Source organism: Sturnus vulgaris, chromosome 4, assembly GCF_052056855.1.
Source record: "Sturnus vulgaris isolate bStuVul1 chromosome 4, bStuVul1.hap1, whole genome shotgun sequence".
Lineage (NCBI taxonomy): Eukaryota > Metazoa > Chordata > Aves > Passeriformes > Sturnidae > Sturnus > Sturnus vulgaris.
Genome location: NC_142246.1, coordinates 26745360 through 26770965, shown reverse-complemented (window position 1 = coordinate 26770965; position 25606 = coordinate 26745360). Strand labels below are relative to the sequence as shown.

The following is a 25606-nucleotide window of genomic DNA, read 5'->3' as shown; positions in this document are numbered from 1 at the left end:
GGCATCACTGGCGGTGTCTCTGACCAGTGTGCAATTGTAAGGTTGTGGTGGGGCTCAGAGCTCTCTTTCACGTTACTCCTGAGCCATAAAGGTGAGGTGCCCATGGGCAGGGAGCAGCCAGCAGGTAGACCTGTGCCAACACAGAAGCTCCACTGTGTTCTGCTCACACATTTGAGCCTTTGTGTCAGAGACCTTCTTGGAAAAGGAGGTTCTTACTGGCTGCCACAGGGCAGAGTGGGGGAACAAAATGCATCTTTCATGCCTGGGTATCTCTTATACACAGTCTCAGCAGCAACCCAGCAGACACAGCTCTCATGCCCCTACCCTCTCCCAGCATTTATTTGGAACCTCAGGAGGGAAGAGGTAAAAGTGGATTTCACCAGGTCAAAAAACCCAGTAACTTGCTTTTTAGTCCATAGCAAAAATTGAATTTTCAGGAAAAAATCTGAATACCAAAATATTCAAGCCAAAAAATAAAGTTTTTAATTTTTGGCAGCTCAGGACAGGTTTGGGCTGCTCAGTTTTTGACAGTAAAGCAACATATATTCGCACCATTTTTTTCGTCTTCTTTTACAGTATGCTGACATTTTCAAATGCATTTTCTCTTGAAATGCAGTTTCTCTTGAACATTTTCAACAACGCTTTTTCACGGTATTTAATTCTCAGGGTTTCTCACTGCCAGGGGAACAGCCGAGGATCCAGGGAGGAGCCGTGGAAATGCATTAGCTATGCCAGCTCTCAAGAGCAGCTTGAAGTGGCACTGGCCCGCTTTGATTCTGGCCCTTGGCAGCAGCTGGTCCTGTCCAAGTTTGAAATGGGGCAGAACTCCCAGACCACCTCCAGGAGGAAGCTGAAAAGGGTAGGCACAGGAGAAAAGAGCCAAGTCAAATGCACCTTTGATCAAATGGTGAAATCTTAGCAAGACAGCAGAAAAACAGACTGTGCCATGCCCCAGCATTGTCTCACTCGTTGTGCCAAGCCCTGCAGTCAAGAGAGAACATCTGCTGACCAGCCCACAGCTGTAAGAGAAGCATTTCCCTGTACTTGCAACCAAAGGCAGTGTCAAAGCCTCTGTGCTGCTACATTAAGCTGTAGTTGGAAATGCAACGGAGGCTCCTCTATACATTCCTGCTTTTACATACATAAAAGCCAAGTGCAAGTAGCTCTGACCCAGCCCAGGAGGGGTTGGCAGTGGCACTCCTCCTGCTCTTCACAGAGCAATCTCTTTGAGCCAACCAACAGGGAGACACAGCTCAAAGAAGCACAGGAAGGTCATGTGTGGGAAAACACATTTAACTAAATTCACCTGCATGTTTTTACTGAATAGAAGTGTTACACTGGTTTGTTTTTTTTTCCTACAGGTGTCTTTTCTCCTCCAGACCAGCCCAGTTCCACTAACTTCTGGCCAAAGGAGTTCCTACTTCATATGCAGAACATCAGTGTTGCATACATATAACCAGAACTGCCACAGGTAGACACCAGGAACCATACTAAAAACAATTAAAATATGCTGATGAAATCCCACTTCCCTGCTCATCCAGCCCATCAGACTAGAAATGATGGGGTTTCTGAGCTCCTCTGAGCAAACACTGTGAAAATATAAGTCTTGGTTTGGTGATGCCCAGAGCGTTGAACTAATAACACTTGTCTCATATGTAAGCAGCTGCAAAACCTGATATTTACACAAGGATTCACAGAGATGAGAAAAGCCTGCTTTTTTTTTTTTTTTCCTAGATGGCAGGCTCTTGTTCAAATGGGAATTAATTTGGGAAAACCCTCTGGTTTATATCACACAGCATGCCAGGTTAAATGACTAGAGTAGACTCTATTTTTTGTGTAACTGAAGATTAGCTTTAGAGCATTGACACCGTTCCCACATCAGTATAGTAGCATTTTTACCCACTAAAGCACCCATCATTTTGCATGTCGAATAGATTGTGAAAAAAGTAGAACTCTACCTTTAAAAGCACTCAAACAATGAGATCACAAATGCACTTGGTACAAATACAATTACACCTATATGCGTTTGCTGGCAGGAGCCACTTTTTTGCAGAGCTGTCTCTTGGAATCCACACATTGGCTTAGCTTACCTTAGACAAGGTGGCTGCAATTTCAAAGCTTAGAGCTGCCTTTAAATAGGCTTTTCTTAGACTTGGGTATCAGCTGGCACATGCTTCTGCTGGCAACACAAGGGCTGTTGTCTCAGCTACCCAGGAGTAATATGCAAAAGACAGCTTCTATGAGGCCAATTAGTAGAGCTGGAAAACACAACCCAAGCCCTACCTCAAGGTAGGGCTGATACCTGATACCTGATGTGAATTTCTTCTCATTTTTGTCAGATTTATCAGGTGGTCTAATAAATTACATCCCCCTTCTTACAAAGCTTGCATCACTTTTATGGAGAAATGATGAAGCAGGCAATGCTCCTGCTGGCAGAGCGCAGCAGAGCTAATGGCAGGGTGGATACAGCAAAGTCTGATACATCAGATTGCTGCAGGAAACAGCTTGCAAACTCGAGCTAACCCCCAGCCCCCATGCCTTCTGGGAGTTACATTTTGGTGGTCTTGGTACATAGAGTAGGCTGGTCCCAACTATTTTTTTGAGTCTCATGAAGGCACATGAACCTGACCCTCAGCTCAGCAGTGCTTTTAGCTCCCCATCTAGCACCAGTACAACACTAAAGCAACAAAAGAATGAGTGCAGAGAAACAGATATCATCTCAGGTGATATCTAAGGTCTCACTTCTTGCCTCATTTAAAATCATATTTTATTTTAAATCCCTCCCTCTCTCTGCACAAGAGGTAAGTTTTTTGAGGCAAAAGACAGAGTGTCCATCAGCGCTATCAGGGGTAGCAAGGCAGTTGCCAGTCTCATCCTGTAAAAAACTATGGTTATCACAATAGGTTCAAAGTTCTTCCAAACAGAACAGCTGGAGCTGATGGACACTGTGTGTTCTTCCTATTGCTTTAAGAGCTCCAGCTGCTTTGCCTCTGCAGTGGCAGTACATCTGTGTTGCTGTGCAAGCAAAACCAGAGAAAGGATGAGGAAGAAAACAATTTCACATATTTTTGTCTGTTGCTTCCATCTTGTGGCCAACTTGGAAAAGAAAAATTTGGGTCTTTATTTTAGTAAAGTTGTTATTAGCAAATGAAAGGAAACGCTGGAATTTTTAGAGGTGGCTCTAATCCTTACCTCTAGTTGTTTGGATGGGAATGAATTTGGATTGGAAGTTAGGTTTTCTCTTTGAAAAGCATTGAACATCAATGCTGGCAGAGGAAGGGGCTGGTGCCTCCTTTGCCACACACTCTGTTTTGGTCTCATATGAGCTGATGTGCCAAGGGGTGCAGGACAGAGATGGGGTCAGGAGGACAAGCCCATGAGAGCTGAGCCCAAACCCTCACCTTGCTGTAGGCAGCAGTGATGGGACTCTGCCAGAGTATGGACTCTGCTTCAGCTGCTGGCTTAATGAGCTAGCCCAGATCCATGAGGTGACTTTCTCTCTTCTTTTTGAGCCTACAAAGTATTTTCTTCATTTCCCTTTCATTTTTCTTAGGGATTATGCCAGCATACAGCTTCATACCACACAACCTCTAAAAATGGATAAGTTGATGGGACACAGCAATTTTGCTGAGACAGTTGCAAAGGCACCATGTCCCAGGTTTCCAGAGCCACGGGGAGCATCTCAAGGTGGCTGGATAACTTCTTTCTGGCTCGTGAACCTGCTGCTTTTTGCACCACTCATAGCAATACAGAAGCTTAGCCAAAAATCTTTCTACCTGCATAACCTAGAGCCATTCTCTTCCTATCTTCCTGGCCAGAAGCCTGTCCTTCTCTGTCCTGGCACAGTGCTGCTCTCTCACAGCTCCTGTTTCCTAGGCAGACTGCCTCTGCTGTGTGCCATTCTGTGCCCTCAGCACATTTCCAGCCAAATATTTGCTGAGGCCTTGAGACAGAGAGCAAGATGATGTGTGGAACTCATGTCTGACCCCCAGTCAGGTGGGAAAAGGAGCTAGAATTTTGTCCAAAACATGTCTGCTTCAGCAAGAAGGTGAGAAACTCACTATCCATGCTTCCCAGCATGGACAGATATGCTCACAGGCATGCACAGCCATGCCCTGTGCTTGGGAGAATGCTCTGTGCCCAGGCTCTTGCATTGAGAGAGATTTCAGTACCCCCTCCCTTCACCCCACACAGAGAAATAACGAGTCCATTAGTCCTTATGTCCCACACAGCTGCTGAGCTTCCAGAAGAGCAGGTGCACAGCTGAGCAGGATGTAAGGGCACAAGCACTTCCAGGACTCTTTCCTGTCCCCTGGTGACAGGAAGTGTTGTGTGTCTGTGCAGGGTTACAGGATAAAGACTCCTTTCAGCAAGGACTCACAAAGGAGACACAACCTACTGTAGCTCTTATCTAAGGCAAGGGCCCAGGATGCTGCACCCCATTTGAATTAGGAGGGGGAGATGTTAGATGGAGAGTTCATCTCTCAGCAAGCTCCCAGCAAGAGCAGTGACCATGCCAAGGACAGAAGGTTGCTAACCTGCCCATTCACAGGGCATTCCCACAGCCAGCCTTGCCTGGCTCCCACTGGGAAACCAAGACAGGCTTTTGTGCAGGAAGTGCAGCTGTCAAGTTTAACTCTGATTTCAGGTTGAAATCTTGCAAATCTTCTCAAATTCACGTTCAGTTACATACACTGTGTAAAATTGATTACTGTGGGAGCACAGAACCATACTAAAAATCTGGATTGATTCACAAAGGAGGCAAATTCAGCACAAGTTCAAAAAACCCTGTAGCCAGGAGCTTTTCCTGAGTGTGTGCAGATCAGCAGGCACCAACCCCCCAGCACACAGTGCCAAGATCAAGGGTTTTGTCTTGTGCAGGGAGCCAGTGCCCACCCACTCACTCCCTCAGTGCTGGAGCACCATACCTGCTGTGTTTTGGGTGATAATGTGACTCCCCACAGATGTCACTTGGTATCCTGGTCATTTCCTGCCAGGCTCATTATGCCCACTGGAAGGGCTCAGAGACGTGCTTGTCATTACTGCCTGATGGCTTTGCAGAGAACTCAAAGACCTCTTGAGGGAAAAAAATCCCTCAGCAAGACTGAGTCTTTATAACCATCTTTGAATAAGTGAGTATAGACCCCTCACATATCCTTAAATTATATATCATTTATTGAAATATAGAGATCTTAATTTACAAGATTTTTTCAAAGACAAAATATCAACAGGGGCATTTTTGAAATACATTTTGTGCCTACCATCACTCAGGCCAGTTTGCCCTTCTTCAAACATTTCACAACAGCCATCATTTTGGAAACACTTCCTTTTTTATTATTCTAAAATATAACTTTTGGACATTCAAAGTGCAACAGTTAACGTGCCTGTGGAATATATCACAGTAAAAAAAATATAAACAAAGGCAGTGATATAGCTGTCATAAATGTTTTGGCAGTATTCTAGAAGTCTATATAAAAATACTTATATACATATTGATGTATAACATCATCATATCTCACGTCCTTCATCATGTAATAGGACCATTTTGTACAAGTTGCAGACCACACTGTAAGGAATTGGTTGGCCATTCCAAATCAAAAGCTGCATTTCATAGGATAACACTGATTGTCGTTATACAATTGCTGTAGCAAAAGGTTTGGGAATATCTCTTCCAGTGGCTTCTCAAAAAGTAAGCCATAAAAAAAAAAAAAAGTCTGTAATACTGATAATATTGTGAAACTAAACAATTCATCCTCTCACACTTCTCTCTCTGTAATAAATCCTCTCTCTTCCTCTCCTTCTCATTCCAGTTTCCAGGCCAGCTTGTCTGATTCCAAGCCTGAAGTGAGCTGGGTTTGGCTAGACCCCTGCCACGGATGCAATTGATTTGCACAATACTCATGACAAGATGGAGAATGAACATTATCATGTACCTGAAAGTGAGCCAGCTCTGGTTCACCATTTGAGTCTAGCCTGAGATGCACTGTGAGATACAGAATGAGGCTGGTGAGGGGAAGGCAAATCTGCATTAAAATGTCCTTAGATTCCAGTAACTGATATAATAAAACATGCTGGGGCTGATTTTCAAACCCTGAAGAACACTAGGCCATGTGCAAAAATGCAGGTGAAATTGCTTGCCTAATTTGAATGTGTAGTTGTAAAGACTACACATGGAAATTCAAGCACATGTCATCTCAAGTGGCCATTCAGATATCTGGGATATCCATAGACAATTTGTGTTTCCTCAGTTCATCATTTGTAACTGGAGGGAGATTTCACACCATCTCATCTGTCCTGGCTATATCAAGAGCCTGTGTTTCACAGTTGTCCCCATACAGAGCTCAGTGACATGTTTGGCAAAAGCATGGTCCCAGGAAGACACTTGTTCTTGATCTGTCGAATGCAAGAAGTAGAGAATGCACCATCATTCACCATTCCTTCTGATTGTCAGCTTCCATTGGGGTTGAAAATGTGGGGGCTCCTCTCTTCAGGTCCTGTTTTCACATTTGCTGTGATCTTGTGCATGACTTCAGCCAGGTGACAGCTGAAAACCCAGATCCAGAATTATTTGCCTATGCAGCGTCCCACGCTGTAACACTGCCAGTATTGCATTTGCTTTTATTTGATCTGTAGCTGTCCACAAGTGAAGTCAAGGGGACTTACAAAACTTTTTGAAGGGTCATTTGAAGGTAAAGGCTAGTTTAACATGGCAGCATGTTCTGTCAGTCACTCTTTCACACTTCCTAGGAAAATACAGGAATGAGTTTGCACCGCATTTGCATTGGTTATGTCGTAACAGAGGCTGGCCATATCCTACGAGGTGCTCATTGCACTGAATTAAGGTGAAGTTTGAAAGTTGAGTACCAGAAAGGATGAGGCCCTTGGCAGTGATGTACTTTTCACATGTAAGTCTTCCAAAGCATCATATCTCAATTAGACATTGTACAGTGATAGCAGTAATCATAATACTTTGTTCATATAAGTGGTGTCAAAAACCAATAATTGCAGGCTGAGAGCAGGTTCATTTTCATGCACTTTCTTCCAAACAACACTCCTAGAAGCATTTACCTTTTGTAGTTACAGTCTGCAAAGATATTAGAGTTTTCTGCTCCTGTTTGAACTTGAAAACTAAGACAAGAATATTTTCTGCATATTTATTTCTGCTTATTTGAACTTGCGTTTCGGGCTAGGAGAAATGTCTATTCCTTGAGCAGTTCAAATATCAAATCAATTCTTCATAGCTAACCTCAGGATAAGATTTCTTTTGAGTACCCATGAAACATTAATAAAGGGATATTGCTGGTGGTTTATCATAATCTTCCATTCTCCAGCATCTTGGAAATCTGGCATAATTTTGTTTTCAAATTTAAATTTTTAGAACTTCACTTAATCAGAGGAAAATTAATTGCTTCTAATATATCTGATTAGAAAAGCTACTCAGATCATGAAAGAAAAATATCTTAAATTTTTTCTCCATGTTAAAGTATTTTTAGCTAACCAGAACAATTACCATTCTGTGTAGATTTAAAAAAAAAAATTGTTTCATAAAGGGTTTTTTGGGCTGGAAATTTCTCCCCTTTACTTAAAAAAGTATTTTGATACTGTGCTTTTACTGAAGGACAATGGATTGTAAAATATACATTTAGTGTTACTGAAAACAGTAGTAGTATTATCTTGAAAACAGCTACCTTCTATAGTTAATAAAGACTTACTAGGTTTCTAACACCTATTATAGACTGACTTTTAATTATCATTATTATTATCATTATTATTCCCCTTTACTTGCATTAATGGTAAAAAGTAACATGTTTTATAGTACCAGTCAGTCCCTTGTGGGTTTAGACCGTTTTGGTCCAAAAGTGGTTTTTGCATGTTCTTCAATTCACATGATAATTCAACAGCAGCTGACATTGAGATTGAGGGAGGAAGTACACAAAATTCATGAATGACCTCTTCTAAAATCCATGGCATACGTTCAATGTGCACCTCAAAAGATCCTTGAGCAGACAGTTATTTACATAATTACAATGGTGAAGTATTGCTGCAGTGGAAAATTGATCCATCAAAGTCATATGAATGCCCTTGAAACACAAAACTGGTCTGTTTGTGGCTTTTCCCTTCATCCTCCTACCAGCTGGAATGGCAAACAACACTGAGATGCTACTGAAGTACTGCAAGAAGCAACACTAAAAAAATCCATCTTCAACATGTCTCTTTCATTTATACTCAGGCTGATTCCTCTGCCCATTTCTGGGAGTTCCTTTCTACAAATCCGCCTCCTCTTCACATCCTTGACATTGCAATAAAGTGGTTTTCTCTGTGGAGCAGAAGTCTGTAGACAGCACGGGAAGCTTCCCTGTGTGCAGAGCTGGCAGGTGTCTGTGGGGTTACAGGAAGCTGTCCTCCACCAGGTCTGAGGAGTCGATCCCAATGTCGTCCATCATGTCAATGTCCTCAATGGTCTCGTCCTCTCTCTTGATGAAGGTAGAGCTACTGGAACCAGTCTCAATGGCACTTTCTTCAGATGTCTGTGAACTGGAAGAGACAAATATCTCAGAGATAAGGTCCTGTGGCTGGGTAAATACCCCAATCTCTAGCAGAACTGAACGCTACCTCCCCAGATGCTTTCTGACCCACGGTGCAATCTTAGATGACTATGACCACCAGTTTCTTAAGACATGACATATCTTGTCTATCAAAAGTATTGAACCACCTTGGAATTCAAAGGAGCATGCTGTTCTTATGTTCCTCCAAGCACTCTCAGCCAGACACTTGTTGGAGAAATACTTTTATGACACTATTGTGACAATAGGTCACTTAGGTAAATCTGAGGAGGTCAGGTGAAAATAAGGTCGCAATAACAGTAAGATAAGAATAACAAGAATAAGAATATGTCTTAATTTTGATAGTACTTTTAGGGACTTTGTTCTTCCCTCGCTTGAATAAAGCACAAAATTATACAAAAAAAAAAAAAAAAAAAAGACATTTCTAGGTTGCTGAACCTATATACGATGAATTAAGTGCTGAATTAAACCTGCACCACTCACAATTAGGGTCACACAGTGTTGTGTTGTAATGGCATTGGTCACACAAACTGACAAGAGAGAAGTAAAAAGAAAAGTTCTGGACACCTTTCTTTCATAGAAAACTGTACCATAGAAGATATTATCAACAACTTCTCCCAGATTTTGGAATTTGTCTCCTATAAACAAATCAATCATTTGAGGTCTCATATGAAGCTCTAAGGAAGCAAGATATGCTGCAAAATGTGCCCACAGATCCACCAGACAACCACTGTCATACTACCATATTTATATGTACTATTTATAAGTAGTTTCAACAGACCTAAGGAAACAATTTGCAGACTACGATGCTGGAAAGTGTAAATAGACATTGCCAAACATGACCCCAAATGGTGACTATGGGCAAAGGGATCTATCTGTAAACTGCACCTACCTGTGTCTGTTTCTTTTGCCAAGCTCATCTTCAGAAACAGGGTCAATGTCAGGCAGGGGAATGATGTATCCACTGTCAGCACTCAGCCTCTGCTCATCAAATCCACTCTCCCTGTCCTTTAGCTTGTCTTCATTCTTGTAGGTTACACCAATGTAAGCATTGTCACAGTCCCCTCTCATGCGTGTGACAGCTGGGTGATCACTTTTCAGGAAGTCCAGATGAATCTTCTCGTAGCTCTGAAAATATTAATTTCAACCCCCTCATTAGATTTTATTCACTAAGGCTGCCTTTATTGAGATAGACAGCTGTGATTCATTAGCCTAGCAAATATTCTGCCCTATGAGCCAGCAACACTGGATAGAGAAGTCCAGAACTTTCAATTGCTTTGAAGGAAAAAGTGACATGTAAGTTTTAGATGATGCAGGAGCAAAGCTTTGTGGCAGCACAAAGCAGACAAATAGATGTGAAAGAAGGGTAGGGAGAAGAGAGTTAAGGTAGGTGGGAAAAATGAAACACTGAATGATGGGGCAGGCACAACTTGTCTAGAGCTGTCAGAAGTGTGAAGGGAAAACTTGATGGTGTCAGGGTCCAAAGGAAGAGACAGGGATATTATACACATGGGCCAAGAAGTCCCTTTTATAGAATTATTTCACAGCCTACAAAATCCCATTAAAATATATAGAACTATGTCTCCAGTAGAAAAAATGAGTTGTTAGGATTTAATTGGACATGAAGAGTTCTGCTTCCCAGTTAATACTGCAGAATGGCTTCTCTGAGTAAGCTCGAGTGAAGAAACTGAACATGAATCCCTGTGCTAATCACATCATTCCTGTAGGTTAGAATGTGCCAGTTTGGTGCTCATGGCTCTTATGGCTGGAACAATGCTTATAATTCCCTCCAAAGCGGTATACAGAAAATACAGAGAAAATGACAAAGAGCAAACCTTTTTGTACTCTCCAGGCAACAAGCTCTCCACAATTTCACTCAGATGGTAGAAAGAAGGTCTTTTCTCTGGTTCGCTGTTCCAGCACTTCACCATAATCTCATACCTGCAGATAAGAAGGAAACCAGTTTAACCAGCTGGTACAGGAACATAACTGATCAAACAGAAACTAAAGCCAAAATTCTCTGGAGACTGGGCAGGTGTGGAAAAGCCAAATGCACACATACACTTCATTGGTAGCATGATCAGGTTTAGCCATTCGATATCCACTCTTGATCTTATTGTAGAAAGTAGAATCGACCATCATGCCAGGATATGGTGTGCCACCTGCAGATAAAAGAGAAGCAAAAGTTCTACTCTGTACTTGACTATCCACGAAGAGTTCACAAATACTGTCTTCCTGTTCATGTTATGAATGGTTAACACTATAATTTAACATGACATCAGAATGATTCTTTCCTAGCCAGTGTTTCACATCAGAGCTGTTGTCTTGATGACATTAAGCCCTAATATGAAACACTGGCTAGGAAAGATTGAAGTAGGTACTAGTTAGGAAAAAAATCTTTACAGTATTTATAGAATGCACTAGGGACAGAGATTGGGTGATACCTGGATCAGGTCAGCAGCCTGCATTTGGCATGGCTGAGGTCACGGCCCTGCCCTGCCACTGCCTTTCTGTGAGAGCTTAGCCCAGATATTTGCTCTTACTGGAATTACTGCCTTTGGCACCTGTAGAACAGCTGAGAGTGACAGAGCCAGAGTAACATACCTCATCCTGACTGCAAGGCCAGAACCTTGGTGTAAGTTCCCTCCATACCCCACTCATCCCAGCTGGGCAGCTGCCTTTAGACAATAGCTAACATGTCACATGTATGGGTTGTCAAAAAAGTTTGGACTTGGCCCAAGCTGACACTGTTAACTGTTAATTTGGGGCTGCAGCACAGACATATTATTGCACTCATGCTCAGTTGTTGCTGATGTGTAAAAGGGTAATTCAAGCTGAAGTCAGCATGGCAGCAAGATGTTAAAATTGACCTTCTTAAAAAACACTGCTGAAGATATGTTCTGCTTTCCAAAAAGGAACAGTTTTCTCAGATGGAGGAGACATGTTATAATATTACTTCAGAAACCTCTGCCCTTTCAAAAGCAGGATTTTCACCTAAAACTGAGCTTCAGAACCTCCTTTACAGGTAGACCAGTGAAGTGTAATGCTTCAGTTCCTGCACTGTCCAATGCCTCCCAGGGATATCAGGGAATGGCTATTTACAGGATCCTATGATACCCAGAGATTACAGGAATCAATACCATAAATAGTGGTGCAACTATTGTTTTCTGAGAAGCAGTTATGTGACAAATTATTCTAGCAAATAACATTAGGCTGGGGGTTGCCACGGGGCAGCAGTAGATGCCATACAGGCATGAGTAATTGTGCTGGCAGTAAATCTGGGCAGTGCATGCTCACTGAAGCAGGCCATCCACCCATCCAGGAGGCTAATTAATGAGGCTGAGGAGAGAGCCAGGCTGTTCCCAGCTGGGAACTGCACATTGTCTGTAACTGTTATATATTGTCATAACCACTTTACACTGTCATAAACCAACTGTGTGAACAGTGTTGACCTGGAAATGAGAAACCGGTGTCCCAGAAGATTGACATTTATTTTCATTCTGTAATAGGACTAAGACAGGCTCTTTTGAAACGTGTATGAAGAAACTGTTCCAAAGCAGCTGCTGAGCTGGGCTGCAGCCCCAGGCACCCCATTGCAAGGGAGAAACATGTTCCTTCTCATATTAGACAGAAAATCAATCCTGTTGTAGCACACCAATACTTTTCCTCAAAAGATTTTCACACAGTTCTTTTAGTTTTACAGAAAAAAAAGTATATTGCTAAAACAAACAATAAATAAATGAAAAATAAAACCCTCAAATACACAAACAAAAAATCCACACCAAAACTAAAGAGAACTTTGGGAGAGTATGGACATTTCACTTCATACCTAACACTGGAATCTGAAATCTCATACAGAAGACAGCTAACAGTGGATTTTACACATATATTTTTATCTGCAGAATTTGAAGTACTTAATGTAGAACAGCTTGAATTGAAAAAACATAATCACTACACATAAGAAAATATTCACAGTACATACCAAGAGAAAATATTTCCCACAGTAGAATGCCATAAGACCAGACATCACTTAATGTTGTGTACAGGTTGTCAAAAATACTTTCAGGTGCCATCCATTTTACTGGGAGAAAAGTCTATAATAAAAAGAAAGCACAAACACAAGAGATTAGTCATTAAATACATGCTTACCATTGCAATTGTTGTTTGATAGCCAGGAATAACATCTCTCTATAGGAGAAGTTGTGTTAACTTTGGTAGTATTTATTTGTAATTCAATTTAATAAAGAGGTACCAGGATTATAAGCAATGCTACTTGTTGCTCCCCATAAAACTAGTTAAACCATAACAGTAATCATTTCATTACTAGCAAATGACCAGGTAGCAAATGACTGAATGCATGATGCAAAATCTAGCAGTGCTGAACTAGGTCTGATATGTCATTGTTTGACAGGTCCTTAATAATTTATCCAGTCACAAAACCTGCCAGTTAAAATGTCAGACTGTGAAGTCCTAAATGTGTACTTTTTGGCTTTCTAAAAGAGAGTTAGAAAAACTACAGGAATAATGATCTGAAGATAAATTGTTCTGAGGAGCATTCATCCCAATGGTCGATTACTGTAACCAACACTGAATGGCAAGAACATGAAATAGCGTTTAAAACTGACAATTTTCATTTCAGTTCAAGCAGAGCTCCAGAGATTAAGTACATACACTGCCTTTGGAGACATAGTTGGAATCATGCATGATGTCTCTAGCCAGCCCAAAGTCACAGATCTTCACAATTTTTCCTTGAGCCAGGAGGACATTACGAGCAGCCAAGTCACGGTGTACACACTGTATGGAGAAAAATGAAGTTGTTCAAGGACATGCTTTTTCCATGAGGGCCTCTGCCCTTACAAAAGGATTGACTTTCTAGGTACAGTCCTAACAAGACCTTCTACTGAACAAGCACCTGCTAACAGGGGCAGGGAGGCACACGTCTCCAGGACTAGCGAGGTCTCACACGGACACATTTTAGGGAGGAGGAGGCAAAAGTGTACAATGTCATGTACTAATGATATGCCTGTGCTTCTGACCATGCTGGCTTGTGACTGCATGGACCCTTCTCCCAGACCCTGCTTTGATCCTCCATCATCTCTGGCACCCTGACTCCAGCAATGTCACAGGATGCAGCAGGGGAAGACGAGTGACTGCTGCTTTGATTTTTTCCCACTATGGTGATCTCTATTTCCAGGTAAGTGAGAAAGCTGTCTGTATCTACAAAAAGAATACTGTGTTGTATCATATGCTCAAAATCTAAATTTAAAACCATAGCTGCAGAAGACATTTTTACACCTTATTTCATTTTGCTTACTTTTTTTATTTACTTACATTTTTAGAAGCCAAAAATTCCATTCCCCGTGCAACCTGGTAGGTGAAGCTCAGCAGATCCAGCAGGCTGAGGCCCTCAGAACTGTCATCTGAAAGAAGGTTTTTGACCTCTGATTCTATTGAAAAAAGAAAAAAAATGTGGTTTTGCTGTGGAGTGTGAAAGTAGCATCTGTCTTCCCCTACCTACCTATTCTGAGCTGATAATTTTAGCAGGGTACATGACCAAAACAGTCTTTTCATAGTAACTATTACCACCTCTAATGTCTGCATCAGTCACTGACACATACTGCATTTTTAAAAACAGCCAGTATTAAATAACGGGTTTGGGTTTTCTCCTGTCTCTAATTCTTCCCCCTGGGAACAGTTGGAAAAAAGTAAAGTGAAAAAGGAGTGTTACTGGACATTACTGGACTGTCACATAGGTTATTTACTCAGTGTGTGGTACAAAAATATTTGTTTAGAGGTGATGCCTTCATTAGGGTTTTGTGCATGCATGGACATTCTTATCCGTTTACTTTTGCTGAACACTGTTGTTTCCCAGGAAGAATTCACTGGGACTAATCCAATACCAGCAAAAAGGGTCAGTAAGTCTATGGCAACAGTTCTTATTTCTTTTATGAAAAATGCCAGAAAAAAACATAGTCAAAATTCCGTGATTCATTTTCTCTGACTGTCTTAGAGCATGAGTACATAAGTCTGCCATGTAAATCTGGGACTGGATATGATTCAGTTTCTGAGGCCTGGAGGCAGAAGTGATGGTGACTATTTTTAAAGAAAAGCATATTTGGTTTCTGAGAACAGGGACAGGGAATAGAATGCATTTATTATCTTCATTACATAATCTAGGAAAGTATTTGGGATTGTTCTGCATTTGGTAAGTGTCACTTAATGCAAAATGTAAATGGAAATAGTACAATATAAACTACTATTATTATTGGTTGTTGCTATTGCTCAAAATCCTTTAAACTACAAGACTGATAAAATCACTGCCTCCAAAGAGTGCCTACAGCCCCATTGCAGAGCACAACTACACAGTATTTCAGCACAGAAACAAATACACAACAGGACCCCTTCCTCTCCAGCAACATGCATTCCTACCCCCAGAGCAGAATGGAAGAACACAACCATAAGCTTTTAGCTTACAGTTTATGCTCACACTCTTTGCTGAACAGAGCTAAACAGTTTGTGCATTTAGAGGACAAAAATAAGATATTTGTTTACACAAGAGTAATTTGTATTAATGATAGATGCAGAAGGGACAGTTCTACATTACCTGACATGGATTTCTTCTTATACGAAGCTGGCCGATCATACACAGATCTCTGAATATCAGAGTATTTAGAGCCCTCCTTCCTTTCCAGCATTGGCACATACTGAGTGGTATCAGCTTGTTTCATGTCCATGTATTCTCCAGTGTTTTCAAATGATAGTATCACATAACTGAAATTGGAAAATAATACCAGTGTATCAGCTAGTGACTTCTCTGTCACAGCATATGCATATCTAACCATTCACTTAAGCTCTACCAGTGTATTGATGTGAAATTCAACAGCTGGCTTCTTGTTAGGGAATATATATATATGTAAAGATCATTACCATGTATCATATGTATAACACAACCATCACTTATTAATACATGTTACTGTGTATTACTGTAATCAGACACAAGTGCTCCAAACTTAGGCTTTTGGCAACAGTCAGGTATGTAACCATGCCTTATTTCCCAGAATCCCACTGAACTCAAGCATCACTACCTAGGGCTTTTAGCTCAAGGTATTCCAAATGATAGGTGTAATTTATTCACCCAGACAGTTTGCACTAAATCCAGTCCTGCTGAACAAGTTCATGCCCAGATGTCTTTACTCAGCTACTAAGTCAGTTGATCTATTTGTCTGAGTGATTTTTTTAATTAATCTCTGTTCACCTTTTAAATCCTGGCTCATTTTATGGCATTACATTATTGTTGAATGTATGATGACAAACTTCTTCAACCATCATCTGGAAAAAGTTCTGGGATGAACATTAACCATTAGGACACTATTGAGACTGGCTAAGCCATTAGTAGATAAAGGAGGGTACTTGAGCTTGGAGAACAAGCTCTGCCATGTTGTTGAAGGGAAAGAGTTTTAGACAGTGGAAATTCCCCAAGCATGGTAACAAGGAGACAGGTAGATGCACTTTACTTTTAAAATTTTTTGGCATGTAGAGTCAGAAGGATGTTTTTTTGTTGGTTTTGGAGTTTTGGGGGTTTTGTTTTTTTTCTTTTTAAAGAAGAAGAAGAAACACTGGGCTGTGATTTATTATTAAAAACCTTTGGGATATCAGGATATCTGTGGAGAAACCACAGGGGTCCTCAGACTGCAGACATGTCTACATGCAGGAAACACAAATCTAGGACACATGTCAGAGAGATTGAATAAAAGCTGTTGAAACTTTCCCAGACCTACAAAACCTGACAAATAAAAGTCTAACAAGAAAATATAGGGAGGAGTTTAAACCAATGAATGAGTAATGCAACAAGGATTAATAATGACTTAAGTCATTAAGTCGCAGGTCATGTATTTCTCTTTTTCGTTTTTCTCCCACCTTCTCGTGCTTTCATCAGCAGGGTTCATCCCAAAGATATCCAAATCTTTTTTAGGCTTTTCCGGGTGTCGGTTCAGGAAATTGTCCCTATTCTTATGCAGGTAATTCACCAAATCACCATAAAAACAGTATTCAGTGATGATGTAAATAGGACCTGTTAAAATAAAGCAAAATTATGCATTGATGGGTGCAGGAAACAGAAAAATAAAAACAAATACAAAAAGACTCCAAAAGTAGTAGAAAATAGAGTTGTGAGTTAATACATTTCTGTCTACTAACTTGTGACTGCAATTATTATCAAATATCAAGAAGTTTTCTGAAAGCTATATTTATTGGTAAATCCTTTACTTGAAACCTGTGTTGATGCCTGGAAACAGAACACAAACTTTTCCAAACAGCATTAGAATGATAATATAAAAGCCTTCAGGTACACAATATGGCAAAAAAAAATGTGTTCCAAATTAAATTTGTAGAATTTTATAAAATAGGGCAATTAGAATATCTAGCCAATACTGTCCAATTAGAGGAGCAGTTGATTAGGTAATCCACCCCCTGCATTCTATCCCATTGGAGCTCTCCCCCTGATCTCCTACCCTGCCTTTATGGTGTCTGTGGTTGTATGGTGCAAAATAAAAGTTTCTTAGTAAACTAATAGGCAAGACTAGATAAAATTTAAGGAATGCATCAATAGGCATTTATTCATTATGGGAAAGAAAGCTGGAAAAGTACTAGAAGTTATACTTAGTCATTTAACAGTCTATGAAGTTACAAATACATTAAGATTACATATAAAGCTAAAAATCTTTAGGCATCAGTGTGCTTGTTAAATACTGAACGATGACCCCACAGCAAACCTTTCTTTTGTCAGCCAAACCCACCTGATTTTGTACAAGCTCCAAGCAGATTCACAATATTCAGGTGGGGGCCAAGATGTGTCATTATCTTCAGTTCAGACATGAGGGCCTGTTTTTCACTGGATCTAGCTGTAGCTGTAGAAAAAAACACATTTGCCACTCAGTGGGAGCAGTCACCTTTTTCATATTAACAAAAGATTTCTCCTTGCTTGCTTCATTGGAGCATTGCTGCCACCATGTCCTTTACTTGATGTGTGTCTTTCTTAAGACTTGGAGAGGAGCCACAAACTATTAATAAGGGACTCACTTGATGAGGCTGATGACCCAGTCTGTTTGTCCCTCTCCAGGGATATAATGGTTTGTCCACGTGGCACAGAAGCACTCTACAAGCTGCTCATTGAACACGAGCAAGCTCCCCATGGTTCCTACAGAATCATTGCCTCAGATTCTCAGTTCTCATGAACCAGAAAATTTTCAGTGTACTTGAGACTCTTATACAAGACCTGCCTATTTCCCCTTGTTGTATAGCCCTCATTTGTTCACAGGCATTCATGGTTACTCCATCTTTCTCAATATTTGTAGAGTTATTGTAGCTGTTCAGCTAAATCTAAATATCTTGAATATCTTCGAAAACCTGGTTCCTTTAGGCTTGAAATACCATAAAGCAATCTAACATATAATTTTAAAATCCTGTCATTTCACCATTCATTTTGAACTTTTGATAGGAAGAATTGATTTATAGTTAGCCTGGGAAATGGAACCATGACAACTTACGTTTCAGCATTTTCACAGCTACTTTCATCACCGGTTGAGAGCGACTCAATCCATATGCAGTCCCTTCAACTACTTTTCCAAATGCACCTGAACCAAGGATCCGACCTGAACACAAGGGAGAGCATTATTTATTTCAAAAAGTAACAACAATTCAGCTCCTTTCCTGTCTCCATGCCTCTACAAGTTGATCCTTGTGTGGAAAGGACACATTCCCTTTGCCAGACCACTGGTATTATTGCTGCTTTTAAGCAGAAAAAAGAGATATGGAATGCTGTCATTAAGTACAATTCTTAAAAAGATGCAAAATTCAAGGGCACACCTGCACCTGAAAGCTCAGCTCATTCAAATTCATCCCTTCCTGTGCTCTGCCATCTTCACTTTATCCTCTCACATCATGGATTGTTCTAGGCTTAAGCTGAACTCCTTGCCTCAGTCAGCACCTGATTAAAATACAGGCATGTTCCTGACTTACAAATCTGAATTGGGTCCCTTAGCTGTAGTTTTGGTCTACTATATAAAGCTGGATACATCCAGCAGTAAAATGGACTAAAGCACATCAAGAGCACATTCAGAAGTAGACAGACAGCACCATTTCAGATCTGCAACAAGCTGAAATACATATTGATCACATATGAGGGGAAACTTCTCTGAAGTGTACAAGTGTGTTTCATCTGCTGGAATAAACTGTATTGCAAATTTCCAAGTGCTGTAATGAAACAGCTAATGTTTATAGACCCTTTACTCTTCCCACAAATCAATTTAGACAAAAATTTGGGATTAATATATCCTGTCTCCTAATATGGATACAGGCTCCAGAAGAATTTTGTACAGATTGAGTGAGATTTTAGAGAAACATGAACTGCACAAACATACTCCAAAATACTGTATTTCCTAGCTTCTGCATTGAAAACCAAGTTCATCAAGGGAACACTTAATGAACAAACCTGTATGTTATGTCCAGATGCCAGAATATAATCACATGCCTGACAAGCTGTCACTTTGATTTTAGGTTACTTTTTAACTTCGAGAAAGAATAAATAGTGGATTTTACTGCGGAGATACACAGCATTTTGTCTTTGACGTTGGTTTACAGTTTGAACTTGTCACCTCTTACACTTCTGAAGGTGTTACCTGGCATGCAATGCCATATGTTTCTGTTATCCTCTAGTCTACTGCCCTCACTTTTATTGTACATATGCTTTTGAAAGAAAATTTCCAGCTAAATATCTACATCATTAACAAGCACAAGAAATGGTTAAAGAATGCTTAGCTCAGTTAACACTGGTGAACCTCTCCAAGATTATGACAGCATAGTTTGTCATGCCCACAGAAGCTATGTGATTTCTTTTCAAGATTCCCGTGCTCCAAAGGTTATCCTTCCCAATCAGGATGTGAGAAAGCTTCACACTAAATTTCAGACTAATTCAAACAACCTGAGTTTGAAATTTGGCCCCTGAAACTTTTCAGACTGAAGGTCTGGGAGCCATATGGCAGGATGCAGCCCTTCAGAATGTGATGGCATTTGCTGATGCTCCTTGATCTTCTTGTCTTCACAAGCCAATTCCTCCCCAAAACCATATTGTCAGCTGAGCACAAGACACACATCTCCCTCTCCATCACCTCTACTGGGCTGGGGTGCATGTGGAGACAGTGAGAGCACTTCCGGAATGGCAGGGAGCCATCACTGCTATTTCCCCTTTTCAACCCTCTCTGCAGATGTAGCCCAAGCCCCCATGTCTTTTGCATTTGAAATTTGGAGCCAGGTGGGAGCTAACTGCCCAAGAGCTGGAAGCATCTGTAATGCCATCACATTCTTGATGAGTGCTTCATTGAAACTCAAAATTGTAGTGCGAGTTTATTTTTCAGTATAAAGGCAGGGCTGTGATCAGCTCGCTGAAGGAACAGTGCTGCTTCACCACCACAGAGGGACCGTGGAGATACAGAGACCCCTCAAGACCCCTCAAACTAGTGGAGGAACAGCAGCTAATTCAGCCTCTGTACCCATCCACAGAGCTTATCTGCTGTGCCTGCCAGAGAGGTGCTGCTTTTCTGCTCAGAGGACAAAAGGGTGAAGTGTGTGAATTAGTTCCAGATGCAACCATCTCAGCTGGATGCTTCTTTTGCTAAAATTGGCCTGTAATAATTAACCCACCCCAAATGAAACCATAAGTCTCTTAGTCTATATTAAAAGCCAAACAAGTGTCAAGCTTTATAATCTACACCCAGCTTCTAGACTCATGAAATTAGGTACCACATCTCTGACTGTTGTGTGACTTGAATCTTAATTTGCCTTTTCCAAATGGGCATGGGTCAGATTCTGTGTCAGACCAGCATTTCATTTTATTAAGGTCACCAGGACAAATAAGTGGCTTGCTGGGAAGAGATGAGAGCAATTCTGCTGTCTCTGAACAGCCACCCTGGTATCCTGAGCAGCAGCACTCAAACCCCATGCCTCAAAAGGTGCTGCTCTCAGCCCTGTCAGCCAGATGGGGAGGTTCAGGTCCTGCTGGGACCTCACTAATTCTCAGCAGAGCCAGCAGAAGGCAGTGGTGCTCAAACAGCTCATGGCATTACTGCGTTGTTCCTTCTGGTACACATCTCCTGGACTTGCACTGGTTCATGAGCCCTTCAAAGAGCACTGCACTACATATACTGGGTCAGTGATTGCAAAGGGAAATTTGCAGTGCAACCCAAATTTGTCAATTGAAGCTCCATCCAGCCAGTGTTCAGAGTTGGTATTTAACACAGCACTGCGCTCCAGGCACTACTGGCTAGAAAAAAACAAACAAATGCCAGCTGGCTTACACAGCTAGGATGGGAAATACTCATCTGGCAGAGCCAAAATGGGTTTGTAACCTGCTTCAGAGGCTCCCTGAACTAAAGGTGTGATTGCTTTGCTGTCATCTCCCACTTAGACAAGAGAAAATCCATACAAACCAGAATTGTCATCCCCAGAAACAAAAGAAGCCCCCCCCTCACCAGCAAGCATTTAATACGGCAGAAGTGCAGGCGGGTGGCTGTGTCAAGTAGAGCAGTTGTGTAATCCAAATTGTCAAAAGGATTTGGAGCATTGGGTTTTAAAGTTACTGACTATTCTGAATACACTTGTAAACAAGAAGGCGTTGAAGCAGGCTGGTGGTCATGAGTCAGAGGGAGACAAAGTCACAATGGTGGTCTTTAACAACTCAGATCTGACAAATTCTATTTAGGCATATAATTAAAGTCTGGGTTGTAATAAAATAATTCCATAAAACATTCATCCTCCTCTAGTCTTCAATTAGCAACATGAATTTAATTAAAGGATATTGTTCCTGAACCGGAAATTTTTCTCTTGCTTCTTTCAAGAATTAACTCCTTCTCTGTGATGGTGAAGAACTACACCAGGGGAGTATGTTTCTTGAAATATATCAAATAAAAGACACATTTCATCTTCTTCTCCTGTGTTTTGCAATACAGTTTGGTCCACAGATATCTCCAAGAGAGGGAAGCCTTGTATGTTTAAAGCACTATCTGGATAGAACATTAAAATTTTCTATAGTCATTACATTTTCAATTTATATAAATGAGAGATTGGGCCAGCCTTGAGGAATTAATTACGACTGAGTTCTGTATGAATTCCAATGAGGAATAGAAAAGCAAGAAATCAGAAGGGGGAGGAAGAAGAAAGAAGGACAGTAGCCACAAAAATATGCAGTTACTCAGCACTGATATGTGCATGGCATGGATTAATAATTTAAAAAATATTTTTAATAAAACTACATAACTAGTTGCAGATTTCCTTGGCCTCTGCACATAAGTATATAAATGTCTTGCAGATAAAAAATACTGACATCCGTCTTGTGGATGCCTTAGCAGAAGTGAGGGTTGAAAAGGGCATTTGACATGGACAGAGTCTCCTAAGCCTCATAGGGGTGGACATTGCACACAGGGCATGTGGAGGAGAACTGGAACAGAGGCACAGGAGACAAAAACACAAGGACCTCAGGGCTGATGTCACTGTAGAAGAGATCAGGAAGAAGAACTGATGAGAACAGACACAGCGAGACTCTGGACTTTGTGGCCATAACTTCCAATGCAAATCCTGCAGAGACTTCAGAATGGTCACTGAATGTCTTTCTCCCCAAAGAAGGGTGAGGCTAGTCCCTGACAGAAAACTTACCAAGCACTAACCCATCTCGAGGAAATTCCCATCTGGAGTCGTAAGGCAGTTGCATTGGGTCCACATAAATGTACTCGTGGCCATCAGGGCTGATAGACTCAATGACTCTCCATCTAATCTCATACCTTGGCTTCTGCAGAGCACATTGAATGCAAAACCAAGCATTAGTCTTGGACCTGACTTTAGAGCAGATCAAAACCCAACAAGGCTCAGCACCCAAACTGAAATTCTTTTCTATATACCTGTTTCCATATGATGACCAGGACAATCAGTGAAATTATCACAATCACTAACAGCACTAAGACAGCAGCAGCCACCGTTAGCTCTGATCTCAAGGCTGTGGAATAAAAAGATAAACCATATTTTCCTCATGAGCCATGAGGAGTATCCCACACATAAGACACCCACCTCCCCACACATCCACCTCGCAGTTCCTGTGTCCTGCAGAAGTGGCAAGAGCAGTTCCTGAGGCTGGTGACTATAAAGTCTTTCCAAGCCCAGAGCTGCTCTGCCATCTTGTTTCAAAACCAAATGCAGATTGTCTAGAAGAATGTCCCATAGCCACTAGTAATCACATGGTAAAATGAATTATGGAACCACATAATAAGCAAAAAGCAGATGCACCATAAAGACCTGTAAAATGCCTCATCCTCAGAAATACCAGGGTGGAAAAAAAATCCACTTTAATTTGTTATCTACAACAATTCATATTTTTATCCATTAATGCTAAACTGGAGTGAGTTAGAACAGGGTCAAACTGGCTGTTGTAATTGCATAGAAGGACAAAGCAAACTCACTGGGAGCCACAAGCTTCAGTTCTCGAGTGACGGCACCAAGGTCATTCCTTGCCACACACCGCACAGCCAGGGTTTCCTCCACCTTCTGGAAGGTCACCTGGCTTTCCACCATATTTTTCTCATCCAGGTGGGCTTCCATGTGTATATCAGAGATATTGTTAGTCAAAAGGGTCCATGAGGTGTCATTGCTGCACCTGCAGAGAAGAATAATGGGGGAAATGGGCGTTGGGTGTAGGTATGGATAAATAAGAGTGAACAGAACAAGAATTACCTTTCTCTGCAAATTTCTTCTGACAACAACATATTAAGGACCAGAAGGGTCTTTAGATTGCATCTCTGAAAAACCTACACCTTTCTTCCTTCAAAATAAAAATACTCCCTGAATGGAGGGACAACTACTTCTCAAAATCCTTACTCAAACCTGGACTGTGAAAACCTTGGAGTTGGCTTACTAGACAGAAAGCTTTTATGAGAGAAACCTGAATTGATGCATTGTGCTGTGTCCTAGAGGATGTAAAAAGAAGGGCACTAACAGCCTCTCCTGAAATATAAGCAACATGCCTCTAAAAAGAAACAAGAATTATCTGAAACTTACTGGCTCTTCATGAGGAAAACATTGTACAGTAACTAATTATGTTAAGATAATTGAGGACACAAGTCATATTTCAGGTAAGAAACCACCCATTCCTCTTACTTTTTAATGTCCTTGCAAACCAGCCATTCCACATCTGGAAGTGGTGTCCCCTCTGCCAAGCATCTCACTGTCTGCCCACCTGCAGAGCCATGGTGATCATCCACGAGGGCTGAGATCAGAGCTGGAACTGGGAAGGAATCAGGAGATTGTTAAAATATTTGTCAGTGTCTACAAAAAAAAAAAAAAAAAAAAACAAACCAAAAAAAAAACAAACCAGCTTCAAATTTCAAAGCAGGGCAAGTGTTGTTTGGCCAACACCTTAGCAAAAGCTACAGACACAAACTCGACCAGGAGATGCTATCTCCTGTAGCACAGACTGGATTCTAGGCTAGAGCAATGAGAAGGAAGTGCTGCAGTTGTGCCACGTCTTCATGTCATGTTAAATGAGCTATCGTCCTACTGTCAGCTGGAATAACTTAGCTGGGTGGATAAAGTTTCTCTTTGGCTCAAGGCCAGTGCAGAAGTGAAAGCCAGGATCAGGCTAGAAAAGCTCCAGAGACTAACACGCACGCACTCCTCCGCTCACCCTGGTTGTGCCTTTCATGTTTCTGTACTCCAGGCAATGCAGCATGTGAGTGGATCAAGTCTTTGCTGTGTGCCATGAGTTCTGCTGGGCAAGGCTTTGGGGCTGCTTACCTTGTATTAGCAATGAGAAGGTGTATCTTTTAATCTCATCTTCATTTTCAGCAACCAAAGTATAGTATCCACTGTCTTCCTCCTTGGCTCGTATCAATTTTAAAATACTCTGAAACCTGCAGAAATGCAAGTTTTTGTTTGTATTTTTAAAGCAGGTATAAAAAAATCATTTTAGTTCAACATGTAATCAACATTTTTAAATGCCATTGAGGAAGAAGCAACAAACTGAGGTATAAAGAGTGAGCAGTGCCCAAGTTTCTGGGGGAGGAACTCAAGTCAGCACAGCAAAGTAAGGGTCAGAAGGTTTTTTACCTCGTTTCCTGGACTCTTCCTGAAGTCGTAACAATCTCTGTAAGATTTTCAATCAGAGTCACATTATCCTTCAACCAGTACATTTTTGGTGCTGGGTAAGCCTGCACATCAACAACAAAGTTTTTGACTTCATGCAGGTTGACAGCTTCCAGAGGGCTAAACTGAGGCTCCAGGTGAACAAAGCCTTTGTCTGTAAATGAAAAAGTCTTGTGTAAACAACACTGTGCAACATTTTTCAAGAATGGTGTTTTCCAATGTGTTCATAATTTTGGACACTAAAATCAGACTGTACCATGAACTGTAATGACTACTTTCTTATTTTCCTTAACCTCCTTGGTTGCATGGCGAGCAGTACATTCATAATCCCCTGTGTCTTTCACCGATGCCTCAGGAATGGTCAAGGTGTAAACCAGCTTCTGCGATGGGACTTTGATATCATCAAGTTTTATCAGACCTTTTTCTTTCTGTAGTTTGGAGAAGGAAAAAAACTTGCTTAAGTAACTGAGCTGAAAGCACATCATTGAGGATCTTTGATACCCCTGAAGTGAGAGCAAACATCTAAATCCTATATGGCAGAAGACTTGTTCATTCAGTTCAGGATGCCCTTTTCAGCCGCAACAGAAAAGCTGTGCCTATAAAAATACACCCTTTTGGGGGCAGGCACAGAGGGTTGAGGTTGAGAGGTCTTATTTTGTTCACAAGAAACAAATACCTCTGAAAATTTGGGTAAGCAACTTGACAGGGAAATTCACTCTTTATGCACTACCATTTCCTCAGATGTAAAAGCCACTTCAGTCCCCTTTGTTCAATGTCCATGAAATAAGTTGAATTTTTATCCCCTTTGCCAGACAAAAAGTAACCAGTTAATAGATACTGTGTTCTGCCTCCTCTCAAAACAA

The 25606-nt window shown here is 41.1% G+C and overlaps 1 protein-coding gene across 1 annotated transcript in view; it reads right to left on the bottom strand.

Moving 5' to 3' along the window:
- Positions 1 to 5152: 5152 nt before the first annotated feature.
- PDGFRA (platelet derived growth factor receptor alpha) overlaps positions 5153 to 25606 on the bottom strand; it is a 34443-nt gene continuing 13989 nt past the window's right edge. The window contains exons 6-23 of the mRNA XM_014873455.2: positions 25000 to 25171; positions 24708 to 24897; positions 24396 to 24511; positions 23760 to 23886; positions 23066 to 23259; positions 22511 to 22605; positions 22269 to 22401; positions 18110 to 18214; positions 17360 to 17470; positions 16482 to 16635; positions 15169 to 15335; positions 13896 to 14011; positions 13236 to 13358; positions 12547 to 12658; positions 10627 to 10726; positions 10400 to 10505; positions 9457 to 9692; positions 5153 to 8535 (exon numbers count right to left, since the gene is read on the bottom strand). Coding sequence (XP_014728941.1) covers positions 8388 to 8535; positions 9457 to 9692; positions 10400 to 10505; positions 10627 to 10726; positions 12547 to 12658; positions 13236 to 13358; positions 13896 to 14011; positions 15169 to 15335; positions 16482 to 16635; positions 17360 to 17470; positions 18110 to 18214; positions 22269 to 22401; positions 22511 to 22605; positions 23066 to 23259; positions 23760 to 23886; positions 24396 to 24511; positions 24708 to 24897; positions 25000 to 25171 — 2505 coding nt within the window. The 3' untranslated portion in view covers positions 5153 to 8387. The remainder of the gene's footprint in view (positions 8536 to 9456; positions 9693 to 10399; positions 10506 to 10626; positions 10727 to 12546; positions 12659 to 13235; positions 13359 to 13895; positions 14012 to 15168; positions 15336 to 16481; positions 16636 to 17359; positions 17471 to 18109; positions 18215 to 22268; positions 22402 to 22510; positions 22606 to 23065; positions 23260 to 23759; positions 23887 to 24395; positions 24512 to 24707; positions 24898 to 24999; positions 25172 to 25606) is intronic.